The sequence below is a fragment of the Emys orbicularis genome, chromosome 10, assembly GCF_028017835.1.
Source record: "Emys orbicularis isolate rEmyOrb1 chromosome 10, rEmyOrb1.hap1, whole genome shotgun sequence".
Lineage (NCBI taxonomy): Eukaryota > Metazoa > Chordata > Testudines > Emydidae > Emys > Emys orbicularis.
This window is the reverse complement of record NC_088692.1, coordinates 45,994,987-46,014,438: the sequence shown is the minus strand read 5'-3', so window position 1 is coordinate 46,014,438 and position 19,452 is coordinate 45,994,987. Positions and strand designations below refer to the sequence as shown.

Here is a 19,452-nt window from a genome sequence, read left to right as displayed (position 1 = left end):
ACTTAGAGAAGAGCCAAGAAACTTAATCTTTACAGTTGCACCACCCTACCCTTTAGTAATACTGTTTACAGTATAGAAACAAGTCTTCCTTATATGGTTGTTTTCTCTAAAAAATGTAGAGTACAGAAACCCTCATTTAATGTTTGTATGTACTCAACTTAGTCAAGTGTACAACTACAGAAGATCATTCTATGAATAAAAACTAGAAGTAAGGTGTCATGAGAAGCTTCCGCATCCAGTTTACAGACAGTCCATGGATATTCCAAGTGAGTTTGTACAATAATCTAGGAATCTTATATAGGTCAGTAAGTATGCCTAAGAGAAAGCATTTAAGACAAGAATTCTTGTCTGACTAGGCAATGCTAGTCCTTCACAACCATATAAAGAAGGCTTGCAGAGTTTACTAGAAAAGCATGCCGAAAAGTTGATGATCTCTTCAAGAGGACTAGCTGAAGTTATTTATAGCAAGCAAGAAAAATGGAGGCTTTAGACAGACTAAATCCATCTAAATAGATACACTTCACTCTATGGCACTTTCCAGGTGAGGACAAGCACTTTACAAATGTTAATGAATTGTCACCGTTATCCTCATCTTAACTTATAACTTAGATGAAAAAAATTATAAGTGGCTTGTCTAGATATCCCAGAGGATGTGGAAATCCAGAGTCCCAGTCTCCAGCCACAAGATCCTTTGTAACAATAATTCAGACTGAGACACCTAAATCAGGGGTTCTCAACCTTTTTCTTTCTGAGGCTCCAACATGCTATGAAAACTCCATGGCCCACCTGTGCCACAACTGTTTTTCTGCATATAAAAGCCAAGGCCAGTGTTAGGAGGTGGGAAGCAGGGCAATTGCCCGGTGCCTCATGCCACAGGGGGCCTTGCGAAGCCAAGTTGCTCACTTCAGCTTCAGCCCTGAGTGGTGGGACTTAGAGCCCGGGCTTCAGCCCCAGGTGATGTGGGCTTTGGCTTCTGCCCTGGGCCCGAGCAGGTCTAATGCCAGCCCTGCTTGGCGGACCACCTGAAACTTGCTCATGGTCCCAAGTGTGCCACAGACCCCTGGTTGAGAACCACTGACCTAGATTACATTATAATGCAAATTAAATGCAATAAAAGCCACAGTATTAGCTGCAAGTTTTCATTACATTGGGTTTAAACTTGTTAGATAAAAAGGGGGATAAAGTAAGGTTCCACTTCATATAGCATACTCCAAAACATGGAAACCAGGAGCCTACGGTATATCTTCATTTCTTGAATCAAAGGCAGGCAGCTTTGGGCAACATTCAGCATAAGCTTGAGTTTACCAAAAGGCTCCCTGCTATACAAGAGGTTTTTATAGATTAACTCACCCCCTCCCCCCTTTTTTAAGTTAGTCCCTCCCAAAGGTCCATGGCAAATCATTCATGTTGATCCATTAACATTTTCCCTACTGGGGATGTTTACCAGCTTTCTCCAAGTTTGTGGTAGGGCGTGACCACATCCTCAATTGTGTGGGGTGGGGTACGAAGGCATTTAGACTTAGTGCTAGTCTATATTGGCAATACTAAAGCGCTGATGTAACAGCGCTTTAACGTGGCTTGTGTAGTCATGGCAGAGAGCTCTCCCAGCACTCTAAAAAACAAAACAAACCCCCCCCCAAAAAACCCCCACCTCCATGAGGGGCATAGCTACCAGTGCTGGTGCACTGTTTACACTGGCGCTTTACAGCGCTGAAACTTGCTGCGCTCAGGGGGGTGTTTTTTCCACTCCCCTGAGCAAGTAAGTTGCAGCGCTGTAAATTGCCAGTGTAGACAAGCCCTTAGTCTAAACTACATATTTACTTCGGTATAGCTACATTACTTAGAGGTGTGAAAGAAATCCATACCCTTGAGTGACATAGTTATACAGACCATAACCCTCTGTGTAGACAGCACCATGTCAGCAGCAGAAATTCTCCCACTGACAGAACTCTACCTCTGTGAGAAGCGGTCACTATTAAGCCAACGGGAGAGAGCTCTGTTGGCTTAGAGTATCTTCAGCAGATGTGCTGCAGCTTCGTCAATGTAAGTCTGTAGAGTAGACCTGCCCTTAGGATTTGTCTACACTGCCCTTCTGTTTGGGCAATGGATTACATTAATGTGAACTAGGAATCTTAGTATGCACTCACTGCATACACATGGAAGAGTTACTGCAAAGCACTTTGGTGTGTGCTATTAACTCCCCTATAGTCCAAACTACAGGGCAGTATAGACATAGCCCTACTTTCTTTGAATTTCATTGAGCTCTTCGGACAAACTGGCAAGGACAGAGTTTCAAGACTTGTTTTTCCCACTGATCAAATTAGCTGTCAACTTTTTAAACTGACAGGACCAATGGAAGTTTTGGGAGCTGCTTCCTTCCCAGGAAGAGGTATCCTGTCCAACATCTGGAAACTTGCTACTGAACTCCTAGAGTACTGTGCCTCATCTTTTGGGGACATTAGGATTACCACTATGAGTTAATTTTACTTATCCAATAGAAATTAGAGAGTTGTCACCAAGTGGTGATTATTACATTCTACCAACACATGTCAGGTCAGAGAGATTCACTGGGTGTAGAAAGGACATATCAAGTATACTGGAGAAACTTCTGGCACCAAGTTTAAACAGAAGCTTTCTCCCCCATTCCTAAAGGATAAATTCTTTTAGATTAGTACATAAAAGTACTTCTAGGGTCTGAAATACCATAAACATTCCTAGAAGCTATGGGGAGGAAGAGCACCTAGCTAGAGCATCTCATCGTTTTCAGTGTAGGTGTGAAGAACCAGTTTGATCCATACTCCCTAACCACCGAGCTGATGTTTCATGGAAATACTGTCTTATGTATACAGGTAGCAGCTGTCAGTGATCTTTGAGCCTACGTCCATTAGCTAAGCATCCAGTTTTGCTGCTGGAGTATTTTGTAACAAAGTTTTGGCAATACAGAGTAGCAATACAAAAAAGTAAACTTGTATAAAGGACTAGAGTCTGAGCAAAGTATTGCTTCACATTTATAGAAGATGCTGAAATATGTAAAACATTTTTCATAACAGAAGCTGGAAAGCAGGAACATAAGGGTCCTACTACTCTCATCAGCTGACTTGATTTTTAGACCAAGAAAGCATCAATAAAAGTGGTCCATGCTCATTTTGATGTCACTGGAATTGGGCAGTCTTACCACTGGCAAACACTTAGCCGGGAAGAAAGCAGGAGCAACCCAGGAGGATTATGCAGTCACCATACACTGCATGTAAAACCCTGATGCTCCTGGAAAGGGGGAAAATTGTGCTCTACAAGTGACAAAAAAACAACTTAGCAACCCAGTATTAAGACCCTCCTTCTAGGAAGAGCAGTTCTAGTAAATGGAGCTGCAGGTAACAAGACTGCATAAGTGCTAGGGGAACCTGAATTTGTCTGAACTGTGTAGACATTTCTATAGTGCTCAGTCACTGTCGTATCAGATTCTTTACCCCCTGCTAAGGTTTAGGATAAATTGTTTTCTTCTAGAAAGAAGAGCAGCTCCTTCCAGTTAGTTTTACAGTGGTCAGTACTTGCAATGGTGGTAAGCGGTCACACTGCCATTTTACATGGCTTAGTCTGGAAAGGTGGAGAAACTGAGCCTCACAGCAGCCAGATTCCATAATCTGAGGTTTTGACCCGAGATGCTCTACAGAGCTTAGTGAGATTTTTTCCCCCCCTCCCAAAGGCAACAGAAAGCCTCAATGTTTTAAACTGCCCTCAGCTGAGCCTGGGGATTTCGTGCACCTTTGTGCAGACAAGCCTTAGTCCATGTGTGCAGATATTAACTACTCATTGTGTCATAGTAAAAGAGGTAAGCAGAAGTTGCTGGTGCTCCGAGGCTGTAACTCGGCCCATTCTAATAGCATTCACTTTAGGAAAAAACACGCAAGTGTCTAGCTACTCCTAGTAATGTTGCAGCGGTACTAAATGCCTCCACATGCTGGGTCTGATTTGGGGATAGCCCAAGTTTAAGAAAAGGTGGGGCCAAAACCTTCAGAATCATAACCATCAAAGCCAGTAGGCACATCCATTTTGCATTACATCAGAAGCTTCAGTTTCACCTTCTTAGCTGCGTGCACTGGTTTATTTTCCCCTCATGCTTGGAGGTTCAATTCTCCAATAGGTTTTGCCACTATGAAACCAAGTATTCAGAACTTAACCTGGTAGTTAAGAACCTAGCATAAATGCAGTATAGGTATGATGAGCTACAATATGGAAGTTCAAGACTGCATCACTGAAAGCCACCATCCATTAAAAAAAGGCAGTATTTTGCCTTGTGTGAAGAAAAAAAAAAAAAATCAATTCTAGAACGATTTGTATGAATCTGTTGACCATGTCCTTTGATGTACCTACAGTAACTAAAAAAATAAGGAAGGTCAAACACTTGAGACCACCAGTACCCATGTACTATCTAGTGGCCAGATCTAAAGAACTTCTGCTAGTCAAACTAGATTATCTGAAACTAAACTGGATCACAAGAGTTCATTTCTGAAATTAAGTCTTACTGCAGCAAGTTTCCAGATTTAGATATCAGGGTCAACCCTCAAGATTTCCTAGTAGGAGAAGCTTTAGGCAGGCAGTTAGTGAATAGTTTACAGTGCAGAGCGATCACATGCTTTAAGATCACTGGCCCACAACAATCTGGTTTCATCATCTGTTCCCTAAGTGTACAAAAGTTCCAGTGAATGTAGACCAAATACAGTTAACAGTGAGAAGAAAGTATACTTATGTAAGGAATTGTAAATGCACATATAGTAGCTATGTTTATTAATCTATATAACCTGAACTGCAACTGACAAACTAGTGCATTGTCAATACTGTAATTCACAGCAGTTACCCGGAGATTATCAGTACTTCTAGACACTTAGCATTAAACTTAAATTAATGGGAAGATGAGCTGGGTGAACTCAAGGCAGAGCAGAGAGGTTTCTGGCAGTTTAAACATGTAAAAAAAATAAGTCCTGTCAGTCATCATGCAAGAAACATCCCCATAAACAGTAGTCAAATGCAGAGCTGTTGAATGCAACAGGACAGTAAACCTGGAACAAGCACCCCATTAAACCATCCCACTCCCTCACCACACAAATTTATTTAAATTTGAATTGTTTTTCAGTATATGGAGTTGAGCTCAATCAAGGTCAAAGTGATCCTTGGCGCAACTCCGCAGCACAGAAGGTGTCAAAAGTGGAGTTAGAGATTAGAGTTTAGAGCAGTGGACTCAAGGGAATCAACACCAGGGTAACAAGGAAGAAAGCTCAACCTTGGCATATAAACATAAGTTAGGGTTTCTTATAGTCCACTGTGAAGTAGACATCTCTCAGCATTGCACTTCAACTCTTGGCTCTGTCTCTAAGTGATGAGTACAAAGCACATGGCAAGTGACATTTGCATGTCTGGCATATAAAGGAAATCATTTCTCATAAAGGATCTAGTGGCAGAGGGCAGCACCACACTGATCTGCTCCTGGTCAGGGTCTAGTGGGCTTACAAGTCCATGCTCTATGTAAGTGTAGGTTAAGAAGATGAATGGGGGGGGGGGGGGGGGAGAAATAATAGAAGGGAGAACAGACTTACTTTTTCAAAAAGTAAGGGTTAGTGGGAGCATGGACAAGGAGCTGCCATTATAGAACTGCTAGGTATAGCTACTTGACTCTGAATGCATTTGGACAACCAGACATCTGGATGGAGTGAGGAAGCAGGAAGTGGGATATATGCTACCTTTACCTCTTTGGAAAGGTTCCACTTTGGACTATGTAATTCTACCCTTTAAAGCAAAGGCATTACTCACAGCGTGCTGCATGCGGACAGCCTCAAGAGGGTAGTCTCCTTTGGCAGTCTCCCCAGACAGCATGATGCAGTCCGCTCCATCCAAGACGGCATTAGCTACGTCACTGCCCTCAGCACGGGTTGGGCGAGGTTTCTTAATCATACTCTCCAACATCTGGAAAAGGAGAAGTCAGGCTGAGCAAATTAACACCCCACTATGGAAGAGACCAACTACTTTTCTAGTACACCTATGTAAGCACTGGAATGTGTTTTAAAGCATTTTATACTGTAGGGTACAGCACAAAGTTAAGTATCAGTAAGTCTGATTAGATTATTTGTAGCAAGTATGCTTTGTCTGGCCACTAGAACAACAGTGTCATGCATGGAAACAGAGCTGATGACATATTGAAGTATGAAGTTTGAATACTGTTATGCCAAACCTTACGACAGAACTCTCAGACCATTACAGCAGATTTCATCAAGGAACCTGCTACATAAGAATTATAAAAATTAATTGATGCTACAATTGGCATTTACTTAAGGCAGCTGTGTACCATTAATATTCAACCACCAGTTGATCAGCAGCAAGGTAAGAGCTGAATATGGGGATGTGAGAGGTTTAGGTTCATATAATATAATCCACAACCAGGCATGTATCAGAGAAATTAATACATCAATAGCCAACTAATGCACACTGTTGTGGCTTGTTGCTATTACAGTCTGGCTCATTAGTTGCACACTTCCCTTTAAAAAGTGAGACTGTTCAGGTTTATAGGACATCTTTCCTTTATGCAGTCATTTAGTAAAGTAGTGGTGGAAAGGTTGTACACCACCTTCTCTATTTTGAACTGGGTAGTTTAAACTTTTAAGGTTTGCTGACTATTCAGACAGTGCTCCCCCCCCCCCCCCCCCAAAAAAAAAGCTTAGCTGCCCTCTCAGCAGTTTATTTTGACTCTTTATGAAGAGGAATATGTGAAGCAGAATTAACAGACACTAGTTTAGAAAGCAAGTTGCGGCTGAAGTGCCCACAAACTGCAGCCAAAATAGCATCTTAGCACTTTGCTAGCGAGGCTGCAGGTGGAAAGTTAAGGGTAGCTTTAAAAAAAACAACAACAACAACCAAACAAATGTTCTCCTTCATCCCTTCTGCACCATCTTTTCCCACCTTTCAGTCCCCACAATATAGTTTTGTCTTGGTCTTTCTCCCAGTCTCCCCCACTTACTGCTCCACCTGTGACTTAAACCTAGGGACTTTTCCAGTGAGGAGGTCTCAATTGGACAGTGCCAGGAATCGGCGTGCACTGTAGTAAACACCAAGAGGCCCAACTGGCTAGTGTCCAGAGCATATGGTCCTTTAAAATATCCTACTAATGGAAACCAGGCTATTCTTGAAACACCAGCTGCAGAGATACCAGGAAGATGATCCTTCCAGTACCAGAGGGCTGCTTATAAAACTCCTGCAAGAGTTAATCCTGTGGGAATTCTGCGCCACTGTGCACAGGCATAATTAATGAGCTGTGCATATTTTTAATTTTTTGCACAGAAAAAAGCTTCAGCTGGAAAGTTGCTGCTGCTCTGCCTTTCCCCCCCACCAGAGGGCGCTGTGGTGCTAAAAGAGAGTAGCAGCTCCCGGCCAACTAGGAAAGAGAAAGAGCCTACCATCTTCACAGTGCCTGTTGGGCCAGGTCAGGAGACAAGGGACACAGACAGCATGGGGCTTCTGGGGAGTCAAACAAGGGCTCATAAGGGCTAGTGGGGGAGGACAGACTTCGGCAGGGGCTGAATGGGAGTGGAAGTGCAGGACCACATGGTGACAGGGGTGGCTGAGTGGGGGCACAGGGCCACATGGAGAAGTGGGACACATGTGGACAAGGGATGCAAGGACACATGGGGATGGGCAGATGTGCCTGACTGAATGGGAGAGGCTAGGGGTCAGCATGGGGGAAGCTCCTTAACAATCCCTCCCCGCCTCCCCGCAAAAAATCTGTTCCATATTTTTCCCACCCATACCCAACAACCCTCCAAGTTCACACCCAGGCTTCGTCCCAGCAATTACTTCTCTCCCTCAGCTCCTCCATTACCTCTGACTCCCCCAAGTCTTTGAACTGCTTCAGAGGGGTGCGAGAAATGATATTGTAGTTTAAATTAATTACTCAGAGTTCTGTATTAATATGCCTAATAAGGAATCTGTCAAAAAACATTTCCTGAATCTTTTGTTGTCTGTATTGTTACAGACATACTTGCTGACAGGTATTTTGAAATAAGTGACCAAAAATAATTGAAACTGGTGTGATTATATTGTGTTATTTTGACAAATAATATGCAGAATTTGGAAGTTTTGTGCACAGAAATTTTAAGTGCAGAATTCCCGCAGGAGTAAAGAGTAATCTACCTATTCACTATCAACTTATTTTAAAGCTCACTCTCCAAGCGTGAAGCACAAAGGAGAAGTGTCAGGGGAAGAAGAGGAGAATCTCAGTTGCCATTAGTGACAACTTAGAAATTTTATTTGTGCATCTCCTCTATTCCCAACTGAGGCTGTAGTGCTGCTGCAGAGTTTTGGAGATTTTCCACACAAGACAAAGCCCAGAGAATGGAGCAGAGTTACTTGATGAAATCTGAATACAGGTCTGTCTCATCTTACGCGGGGGTTCCGTTCCACGGTTAGCGCGTAAAGCGAAAACCGCATATAGTCAAAATTACATTGAGTTCAATGGCGGGCGGAATCGCCTGCACTACAGGTACCAGTATTAAAATTGTTATTTTTCTTTTTTTTGTTTTTGCTGACCGCGTAAAGCTGAAATCGCACATGTTAAATGCGCGTAAGATGTGACAGACCTGCATACTCTGTCCAAGATCCCTTCTGCAGAATAGTTTACATAAAACCCTGCACAACTCTAATTGTTTTCAAAGTCATAACAGGAAGGAAATGAAGAACGGACTCCTTTACACAGAAAGAGTTAATCCACTATTAATCACTAATGCCTGCTACCCTTATAAAATGCAATTTAACTTCTGTATCGGAAACTTAATCTTCTGCCTCCATTAAATGCAGAGACAGACCAGTGAACACAAGAGAAAAGAAAAGTGAGGGGATATTGGCAAATCCATAAAAGGTTTCTTCACTTGGATGAAGTGTTTCTAGGCCCCATATTTTAGGGCTTAACCTTTTATATATTCCAACCCATGCAAGAGGTCCAGTCACAAGAATGTTTGGAAGGCATCTCTTCCCACACCCAAATTACTCTGTTTGGTTGAACAGAGGTACGAGGTGTTTACTGACTAACTTGGGAGAAGCAAGTATAGAAATCTCAGTTTGCTTGTGTCTTATTCATGAATCCAGAAAAGCTGCTGAGCCACTGTACTTTGCAGCTCCGCTCTGTGTGTTATCTTCATGCTCTGATAGGGATATCTTGAAACAATATCTAAGTGAGTAATGGGCATAGTATCTCAAGTACTACTAGAGAAGTTACACGATAAAGACTATGATTAAGAAAGCTAATGATATTTGAAGTACCTGAGTAGCACAGATAATGGGCTTCCCAGCCCTGTTGCAACGTCCAATCATCATCTTCTGGGCTAGGAAGACTTTTTCAGCAGGGATCTCAATACCCAAGTCACCACGGGCCACCATGATGCCATCGCTGGCCTCCAGAACCTCATCAAACCTCATGGCCAAAAAAATAAAAACTTGTTTTACTCTTTCCTCCATCTGCAAGACACCTTTCAATTTTGGGAACTACAGGGAAAAGGTGGAAGTCACGCTCTCCACCAGATACTTTTCATTTAGTACAGGTTTACACAATCATCTGAGCAATATAGTTACAAATACTGTGTTCCCATAAGCTATTCCACTTATTTTTAATATACAATTTAAATGGACAGTAATGATGCTTATTTTTAAACTTTAGATCAATTTAAATTTTCCACAGTTGTGTAAAATTATTGGGGTCAGTTATTTAATGACAGATAATGGCATTCAAAAAGCTTTCCAAGATGTTAAAACACAAGTCAAAATATACAAAGCAACTATCCTTAAAGTTTACAAGTCATACCTGTTTTTACTATTCATTCTTTAGTCCAGGGGGTCTCAAACACACTGCCTGGGGCTATTTCCTGTGGCCCGCCAAGCGGCCCGCGCACCCCCCCGGCCTACCTCCAGGCCGGGGTGGGCAAACTACACCCGCGGGATTGCCCCCCCTTGAGCCCCGCGCTGCTCCCTGAAGCGGCTGGCATCATGTCTCTGCAGCCGGGGTGGGGGAGGAGAGCAGAGGGCTCCTCCTGCACCCTGCCCCCCAACTCCCTGCCCTGAGCCCCCTGCCTGCACCCCCAACCCCCACCTGAACCCCACCCCAACTCCCTGCCCTGAGCCCCCTGCCTGCACCCCAACCCCCTGCCCTGAGCCCCCTGCCTGAACCCCAACCCCCTGCCTGCACCCCACCCCCAACTCCCTGCCCTGAGCCCCCTGCCTGAACCCCAACCCCAACTCCCTACCCTGAGCCCCCTGCTGCACCCCACACCCCAACTCCCTGCCCTGAGCCCTCTGTCACACTCTGCACCTCAACTCCCTGCCCTGAGCCCCCACCATACCCCTCCTGCACCCTCTCGGGGCAGGGAGGGGGCAGAGTTGGGGTGGGGACTTCGGGGAAGGGGTTGGAAGAGGCGGGGCCTCATGGAAGGGATGGAGTGGGGGCAGGGCCGGGGGCAGCGAGGGGTGTGTGTGTCAGTGATGCGGCCCTCGGGCCAATGAACTAGTCCTCATGTGGCTCTCCTGGTCATTTGAGTTTGAGACCCCTGCTTTAGTCTGTTTGTAACAAGTCTAAATCACTGGATTTTGACTAAGTTATCAAGCAGCAGTTTTCTTACTTCTCCTATTGGAAAATTTTAATTGATAGAAGTGTGTAGAGGATGAAATTTACATTCACCCATAAAAATCTATTCTCATTCAAAGCCTACTTGTGTTATGTGAAAGGCTAATTACAATACCAGGTGTATCTTTAAGAGGAGAGAAGAGATTATCATTTTGGTAGCTAATCAGATTCCAGTTTGCTAAATTGAACAAGGAGCAAGTGTTGTGACACTGGGTACATCTACACTACTATTTTTAGTCTCACAGACAAAGTCAGCTGACCTGGGGCCTGAGACATGCTGCTGAAGGTGGGTTTGTTTGTTTTGTTTTTGGGTGCAGTGTAGACATATCTGTTGAGTCACTTGAGAAATAAATGGTCAATACTTCAGTGTCACTGGCTGCTACTGCTAGAATTGGAGATTAAGTTCTGGTACAGGAAAAGAGTAGAGACCTTGCTAATTAGCATTAAGTACTAGGCAATCCACTGCAAATTACTGAAGTTTGAGCTGATGAGGTGAGGTTAAGTACATAAGACCAGGATTAAAAAAAAAAAAAAAAAAGTGTACCCATTTGTATGTTACAGTATGTTGATAGATATACAGCGATAACTGCTAACCTGTTTTGCAATGAAGGCAGTAATACAGTAGTGACTCATTTCTGCGGAGAAGAACCAAAAGGACAAGCTGCAGTTCAGCAAAATGAAATCTGTGCTCCCAGTGGGTGTCTTTCCCCCCTCCCCACACCTGAGAGAATATTTACTGTCACTTGGACAAGCCATGCTTGGTAAAGCTCACCTGCGCACGCCCTCATGGTTCTCAATCTTGCTGATGATCTTGATGTTCTTCCCCTTTTCTCCCAGCACTTGCCTGACAGCATGGACATCAGCTGCCTTGCGGATGAAGGAAGCAAACACCATGTCCACATCCTGCTCCACACCAAATTTCAGATCTTGAATGTCCTTCTCGGAGACTGCAGGAAGGTCCACTGCAGCACCAGGCAGATTTACACCCTTCTTGCTACCAAGCATACCACCATTCTCAACTTCAGTGAGAACGTAGTCTGCACCTGAATTAAATTGGATGAGTTTAAGTCAGCATCTTACTTTCATATAGTCTGTTGCTTGCTCCCCCATCACTTCACCATTATTCTGTACTGGTCACTTCTTACTATCTCCTCTTTCTACTGGAGAAGAGCAGGTGACTGGACACTTTCATAGCCAGAGTTGTTTTGCCCACCAGACAGCACAGTTAATTGTCTTGTGCCTTTGCAATAGACAATCATGTTATGGTAATCCCTTAGGCACAGGCTGGTCGGGAGCACCTGCATTTTGCATTGGTCTGCTAAATCCTGCTCCTGGGAATAAATTCTGTCAGTCTAGATTCACCTCCACTCCCATTCCTGAAAAGGGAAGATATCTATTATAAACATGTGAGTATGATTGCTGAACTACAGAAATGCAATTTGGTGGTTTCTAGACAGGCTGTTCACATGTTCCAGAACACTTGCAAATATAAGTACCACTGAAAGAGGGGGAAGCTCTGGAGGACGCATCTCACCAGCCACAGTTCAGTGCACTCTACCATGAAAGCAGATAGCTAAAAAAAAGAACAGAACTGTTGGTACTTCACTTCCTAGTAAGACTAATCCCACATTAGCTATATGATCTAATTTTACAAACAAGGATTGGCGTGGTGCAGCAAGGGAGCAGATAGATTTTGAATACACAAAGTCTCCCTATCCTATATTACTCCCCCTTCAGAAGGGAGATAAGCACCCCAGGCCAGAAAAATTAGTTATTCTTTTATACAAGAATCAGCAGCTCTGTCCACTGATGCAGATATATTGCGCTGCCACTATCTGAGGATTGCAATGAAGCTATTTAGGGAACAGACACTAGTTTGCCAGGGGGTATAGTTCTCCCTCTTTGCCAGAGCAGTTTGATTTTCAAAAATTGTTTGATTTTTCCACTCAAAGTTCCCTACCCATTGGTTTCTGCATCACTTTGAGAACTCAGTTAATATGCCTTGGTCTGTGCACAGTCCATGGCATATTAATACTCTAAGTTCATGGGATACTCAACTAGCTGGAGGGAGCCAGCTTTCCCAGTAAGTGGCAGAAATTGTCAAGTAGTTAATGATCAAAATTTGACCTGTGCTTTATCAGAGCAGCTAGCAATGAAGGGTTTAGGACAGGGGTGGGCAAACTTTTTGGCCTGAGGGCCACATCTGGGGGTGGAAATTGTATGGCAGACCATGAATGCTCATGAAATTAACAATTCAGAGATATTCAAAGAAAACTTTATTTAATAAAGATACATTTTAGTAGAAATAAACATTGTTATACTTTACTTACTATTATATATAATTAAACCAAACTTACCTCCTTTCCACACCCTCTTTGATTAATGTGAACAATGCAGCTGGCACTTCCTGGCCAACTATTCTTTGTTTTATCTTCAACAATGGAAAATTAACACTACTAAAACAGCAGAGTCACCTAAGAGAACAAGTAGCAGGCACATGGGCTTGCATGCTCCAGGCTCTGATGATGTGTGAGGAGCGTTTGGTAATTGGGTTGTGCAGCCACAGTAACATGTGTGCCCTCACGCAGGTCCCACCTGAACATGTGGGAGCGTCAGGTGGGCAGAGCAGAGCAAGTCCCGGGCCCCGCTTCCCAGCCGCAGTGGGGCAAGCCCCGGGCCCTGCTCCCCGACTGGATCGCCGGAGTGGGGCAAGCCGCCGCTCCCGCTCCTGGGGGGCCGATTAAAAGGTTTGAGGGGCTGGATGCGGCCTGTGGGCCGTAGTTTGCCCACCCCTGGTTTAGGAGAACACATACAGCCTAGTGAAACCTGGCTTAAGTCATCACTCAGTTACTGAAATCATGGTTTTAAGGGGAAGGAAGTGGAGGTGGTTTTACTGCATCTACCAAAGTCAGAAGTCCATCCTCATTGTGTTAGGTCAAATCTGGAAGTGAAAATGGGTGGCCAATCACCAGGAAAGTACCAAGTTAGTCCATCTTCAATAGCTAGCTGAGCTTAATGGAATGGTAATTGCAAGTGAAACATCGCCACAAGTTAATAGCTAGATGTAAAGGGGCAGATCACCATTAGTGCAGGGTTCATGGTATTGGAATCCCTTGATCATTACATACCTTTCCCCTTAACCTGCAGAGAAATGAGGCCATCATCTATATAGATTTTGCTGCCCACATCCACAACATTGGGGAGGTTCTTGTAGTCCAGCCACAGTACATTTTCATCACACTTTTCCATGAAGGCGTTGTCCAAGGTCACTTTGAGAGTGGCTCCCTTCTTAAGTTCCACCTCTGCTGTGCCACTCTGTGTGCAACAATGGAAACTTTAGTAACAGAATGGCATGTGGGGTGTTGGGATTAGTGTGCAAGTGTTGATGGCCTGTGACATACAGGAGGTCAGACTAGATGATCTGGTGGTCCCTTCTGGTTTTAAACTCTATGACTCTAATATCCACTTCCCCCAGGACAGCAGTTGTGACTTCTAGCTTTGTGGTGGCAATCTCTGCTATAAGTATGTCTCCCACACCTACAGCATATTCCACACACACACCTAGAGCCAACAATGGAAAAGAATAGTCACTGACTGGCAAGGTTACTTTCCTGCACGGGACGTGCTTGCTATGGTGGAACATAGCATTATGGTCACATTCCAGTTTTGCAGAGTGGACAGTCAATTCATCCACACTGTGTAACAGTCAGTCCTCTGAACCTGAAGTGGCTGAAAATGGTCCAGCTTCATTCTTTCATTCAGAGGTTTGTTAACACTAACCTTTGGTCCAGAAGCAGAGTTAGTATTACAGCCACAAGACCATCTAGTTCCTTAGAGGCATTTTTTAATGTAGAACGAAAGCCTGTATAATCATTGATAGTATAGAACAGGGGTGGCCAACCTGTGGCTCTGGAGCCACATGCAGCTCTTCAGAAGTTAATATGTGGCTCCTTGTATAGGCACTGACTCGGGGGGTGGAGCTACAGGTGCCAACTTTCCAATGTGCGGGGGGGGGGGGAGGGAGGAGGAGGGGAAGGGGCCCCCACTGCTCAACCCCTGGCTCTGCCACAGGCCCTTCCCCCACCCCACCCCTTCCCCTGAGCCTGCTGTGCCCTCACTCCTCCCCCAATCCCCCCCCCCAGCCTCCTGCACAGCAAACAGCTGATTGGGAGGAGGCTGCGCTGATAGGTGGGTGGAAGGTGCCGGGAGCAGGGGGGGGGGGAGGAGTGCTGACATATTACTGTGGCTCTTTGGCAATGTACATTGGTAAATTCTGGCTCCTTCTCAGGATCAGGTTGGCCACCCCTGATACACAACAAAAACTTACTCCCTTGATAAGTCCAGTTCGGATTTCAGGTCCCTTGGTATCCAGTGCTATAGCCACAGGTCTGTAGGTGATGGGATCAGAAGCAAAGCTCTCTGTAGCTTCTCGCACATTCCTGATTGTTCTTTCATGGTACTGGCAGGGAGGGAGGAGGAAGGAAAAAAAAAAGTTTTCAGCTCACTTCTTTTCATTTGCTGTCCTGGACACTATGAGCTTACAGTCAAAGGCTGCTATTCTCTTTCCCCATGCTCAGCTACTCCATCAGAGTGGAATACAGTGCAGAATCTAAGCTTTCAGTTAATTAAGATTACTCATTGTTATGAAGGCCATGTGTATGGAAAAGGTCTTACAAGAGTAAATTATCAGTACAGTTGAAGTGGTACAACTCCCTTAGGGTGGGTACAGTTACGTTGTGCACTTATACCAGTATTCCTCTTCCAGTCAGGAATAAGCTACCTGGTAAGAGGCACCTTGCTGTGTGTGGTGTGGGTAACAGTCCACACTAGGACTGTACTAGTATAAATATATTGGTAACATCACAGCCCTAAATATAGCTATATTCATACAAAAACACTGTTTAGACCAGCCTAAGTAGATTCAGTTCTGTCAAGCGTGCAAAGACAGCCAAAACCAATGGCAGGCAAGTGCAAGTAATTCATTGTCTCTCAACGGGTACTAACATGGAAGCCCAATGATGGTTTAAAGCATCAATATTACTTTGTTATTAATCGTTTCAAACAGAAGTTTTTAGCTAGTATGCTTTACCTTTGGATGCTGTGGACTGCTCAGCTGACAAGAATTGCCAGGGTGAAGAACTAGCACTCCCCTTCTCACAGCACTGGGAAAGAAAACTCTCTCCGGTACCAAAAGCCCAAACTGCCTTCTGAGTGCCACAACCCGACTGCTTTCCACACCCGCCGGAGGCCAAAAGATCTGGCTGCTGCCTACCCACATGTAAGAACCTCCAGCTTTCTCCTGACAATTTCAGCAGTGCTCCAGAACAAAAATGGCAAGGTCTGAAGAGACAGTTTAGGATAGCATAAAGTTGGATAGAACACATTGTGCAAAACTTCAGGTTGAGTCTGAAGCTGCTGCAGAATTCAGCTCCAGCTTGGCACAGTATTCCATAGGCCCTGCCTACAGTATTTATCTTGAGGAGGATGTGGGAAATTTCTATACAACTCTGTTTACCCCACTCACTGTTGTATTGCTACCCACTTGGTCTGAAGGAGTTAACTGGGTTCTGAGAGAGGTTCCTTGCTATCTCAATTGACTTTCACTTCACAGATGATCAGTATAAAGAACTGCTTGCTCAGCCTGATCAAACAGCAACATTGGGTAAAGAAAGCTTTTCATGATCAAGGTTATGTAAATCCTGACAGACAGCTGTTGAAGACAGGTTACAGCTGGAGGAGAGAGGGTGCTCAGACAGACTATGCTTGGACTAGAAACAAATTGATAGATGTAACAAGGAGTCTAGTTGTCTCCTTTCCACATAAAATACATGTAGCAGCAAGGGACGGATTAAAATGCTTTTGCTCATTCTAGTTTGTAGCAAGTCTGATGTACAGGCAGTTCAGCATCTTTCCAGGTTTTATAACCTCAGGATCTCATAAGCCTCTGATGAGAATTCATGAACACATACAAGTTTATGGAAACACTGAGCTGAAGGCAGGTGGAGGAAGGCATTTTATATGAAGCTACAATGTCCTTAAATAGAGAACTGAAAACCCCCTTATGGATGGGAACAGAGGTACTACTACTAGACAGGGGAGAGGATTATTGCTCACACTAGATATGCACTCTGGTGTCCCAGGCCATTCATGTATATACATTAAAATAAATGGTTCCATGGGTAGAAGACTGATTTAGTTTCATGATCAAGAAATGAAAGTCAGGACTGGCAGAGCACATGCCTCATCTTGGTGGTGTACCCAAGATGAGGTGTTTTGGGGCTTGTCTATACTTACGCGCTGGTTCGGCGGCAGGCAATCGTACTTCTGGGTTCGATTTATCGCGTCTTGTCTGGACGCGATAAATCGAACCCAGAAGTGCTCGCCGTCGACTCCGGTAATCCTGCTCGGCGCGAGGAGTACGCGGAGTCGACGGGGGAGCCTGCCTGCCGCGTCTGGACCGCGGTAAGTTCGAACTAAGGTACGTCGACTTCAGCTACGTTATTCACGTGGCTGAAGTTGCGTACCTTAGTTCGAATTGGGGGGTTAGTGTAGACCAGGCCTTACAGTAATTTAGTCCAAACACAAAGTCATGGATCTGCCTGACCTTGCTGTGGACTTTTGGAACAATTAGGAATTTTTATAATCTTAACACACGCACCCTCCCCTATATTGCTTTGTTTTAGTTTGACCTTAACCTTAAGAACTAGAGGGAAAGGAGTTTGTTAATAAAAAGGAGGTGGACAATCTGAGCTGGCAGAAGCCAGCGCATTTGATCATTGTTACAGTGATATTTCTACCAAGTTTACATGAAGTTCCACACTCCATCAGAGGCTTTTATTGGAAGCTGCTGGAGGAAGTCTATCCAACATCCAATTAAGCTTTCAACCTTTTACCCATCAGGCTTCCGCAATCTATGGTTTGGTATAATTGGTATCTGGTTTTTGGTCTATTCATTTTTGTTACAGCCACTAGTATGGTTACAGTTTCTTGCACTTTGTGACAGCTTCTGTTCCTCTTGTACAAACAATAGGATAGGAAAAGCGATGCAAGTTGGAAAGGGTGTGACATTTCATCCTGAAAATAGATATGGTAGACAAGCATGGAGAAAGTAAAAGGTTAATTATTCAGGCAAATATCAGTTGCCTCCAGATGAAATAAGAACCTTAATAGAAACCTGTCTGCAGAATATGCAGTGAAAAAGTGCCAGGAAAGTAGCATCAGTTTTTAGACTATACATAGGAATGTAGGCAAACTTGGAAGGCAGCATTCCCCTTATTAGAGCATTTATTACAATCAAGTTTTCAGGAGTATGTAAACCTTGTGAACCTCAGTTTTTGGGAGTAACTCAAAATCACACATAAGGCGTCAAGTTGGTCACAGTAACTGAGGTACACAAACCCAGTGAATATTCCTGACAATTTTGGCACCATTAAATGGGAGTCCCGGAAAGAGCTGAAGGATGTGTGTGGGGAGGAGTTACAGTTGAACAGCCTGTTGTGGCCTGAGTGTGTCAAGAAACTTTGCTATAGATAATACTGGAATCTCTGCATTATCCTATACATCCATCCAAGTTAGGAGCACAACGTTCCCAAGGGACAGGTAACTGTTGAAAGTGCTGAGATTATGAAAGGAGAAAATTAACTCATGAGCAGCTTCTGGCTCTGGCCACTGTCAGAAGCCCAGCCACTGACACTACTCCAATGGTTAGATTTTTCAGTTTTCCATAACTTTAAAGGTCAGCATGTTTGTGGTTTCTGCAGTGTCTGTGTTCATTTTAATGCCCTGTGCCCTTTAAAGTTTAGGGGAGGGCAAGAAGCTAAGTTGTTACACAGCTTGAGGTGCTTACTTTGTGTCCTATAGAAACTACAACCCCTGACATTTTGAAGACTAAAGGACAGTCAACATGGAGGCCTGGGCATCACTGCAGGGAAGCCATATTTGGGAATGGGATCACTTCCACATCTCAAGTCACAAAGAGGAATCTAGTCTATTTATATAAACTCTGAGGGGGCTTGCCTGCCACAACAAATGGTTTGCATTTCTTATGATCGTATTCCTCGCATAAATTTAACATAGTGCTTTCAAATGCCAGAGCATGATCTCCATAACGGTCAGGTAACATAACCCTGCAAACCAATGAGCCAAGCAGAGACCCAGGACTTATTTGAAGGAGCTAAGAGTTTGCTTCTGAGACAGGGGATTGCACTAGTCAGCAACTTGCACGGCCTACAACAAAATGCATAACTTGAATAGCACTCTGCTTATTTCTGTAGTAGTAAATCAGTGTTTGCTGAATACAATTCACATGTTAACAGCAAACCAGTGGCTGAGGCAGAAATGGAATTTTATTCCACTCCAGCGGACCCCTATACTGACTTGGAAGTAATCAGGTTATCAGAACTAACCAGTCAAAAAAAGCCAAGAGAATGTTAGGAACTATTAGGAAAGGGATAGACAGAAAATACAACAACACTACATAAATCCATGGTACATCCACACCTTGAATACTCTATGCAGTTCTGGTCATCCCATCTCAAAAAGAGAGATTAGAATTGTAAGAGGTACAGAGAAGGACAACAAAAATTAGGGATATGGAACAGCTTCCACATGAGGAGAGAGTAAAAAGACTAGGACTTTTCAGCTTGGAAGAGAGACGACTAAGGGGGATACAATAGAGGTCTATAAAATCATGAATGGTGTGGAGAAAGTGAATAAGGAAGTGTTATTTACTCCTTCGCATATCACAAGAACCATGGGTCACCTAATAAAATTAATAGGAAGCAGGTTTAGAAACAAGA

At 44.0% G+C, this 19,452-nt stretch overlaps 1 protein-coding gene across 2 annotated transcripts in view; it reads right to left on the bottom strand.

Moving 5' to 3' along the window:
• Positions 1–19,452, bottom strand: part of PKM (pyruvate kinase M1/2) — a 41,149-nt gene that overhangs the window by 7,795 nt on the left and 13,902 nt on the right. For both annotated transcript variants that reach the window (XM_065411509.1, XM_065411510.1), the window contains exons 4-8: positions 14,982–15,113; positions 13,783–13,969; positions 11,427–11,697; positions 9,301–9,451; positions 5,806–5,958 (exon numbers count right to left, since the gene is read on the bottom strand). In XM_065411509.1, coding sequence (XP_065267581.1) covers positions 5,806–5,958; positions 9,301–9,451; positions 11,427–11,697; positions 13,783–13,969; positions 14,982–15,113 — 894 coding nt within the window. The remainder of the gene's footprint in view (positions 1–5,805; positions 5,959–9,300; positions 9,452–11,426; positions 11,698–13,782; positions 13,970–14,981; positions 15,114–19,452) is intronic.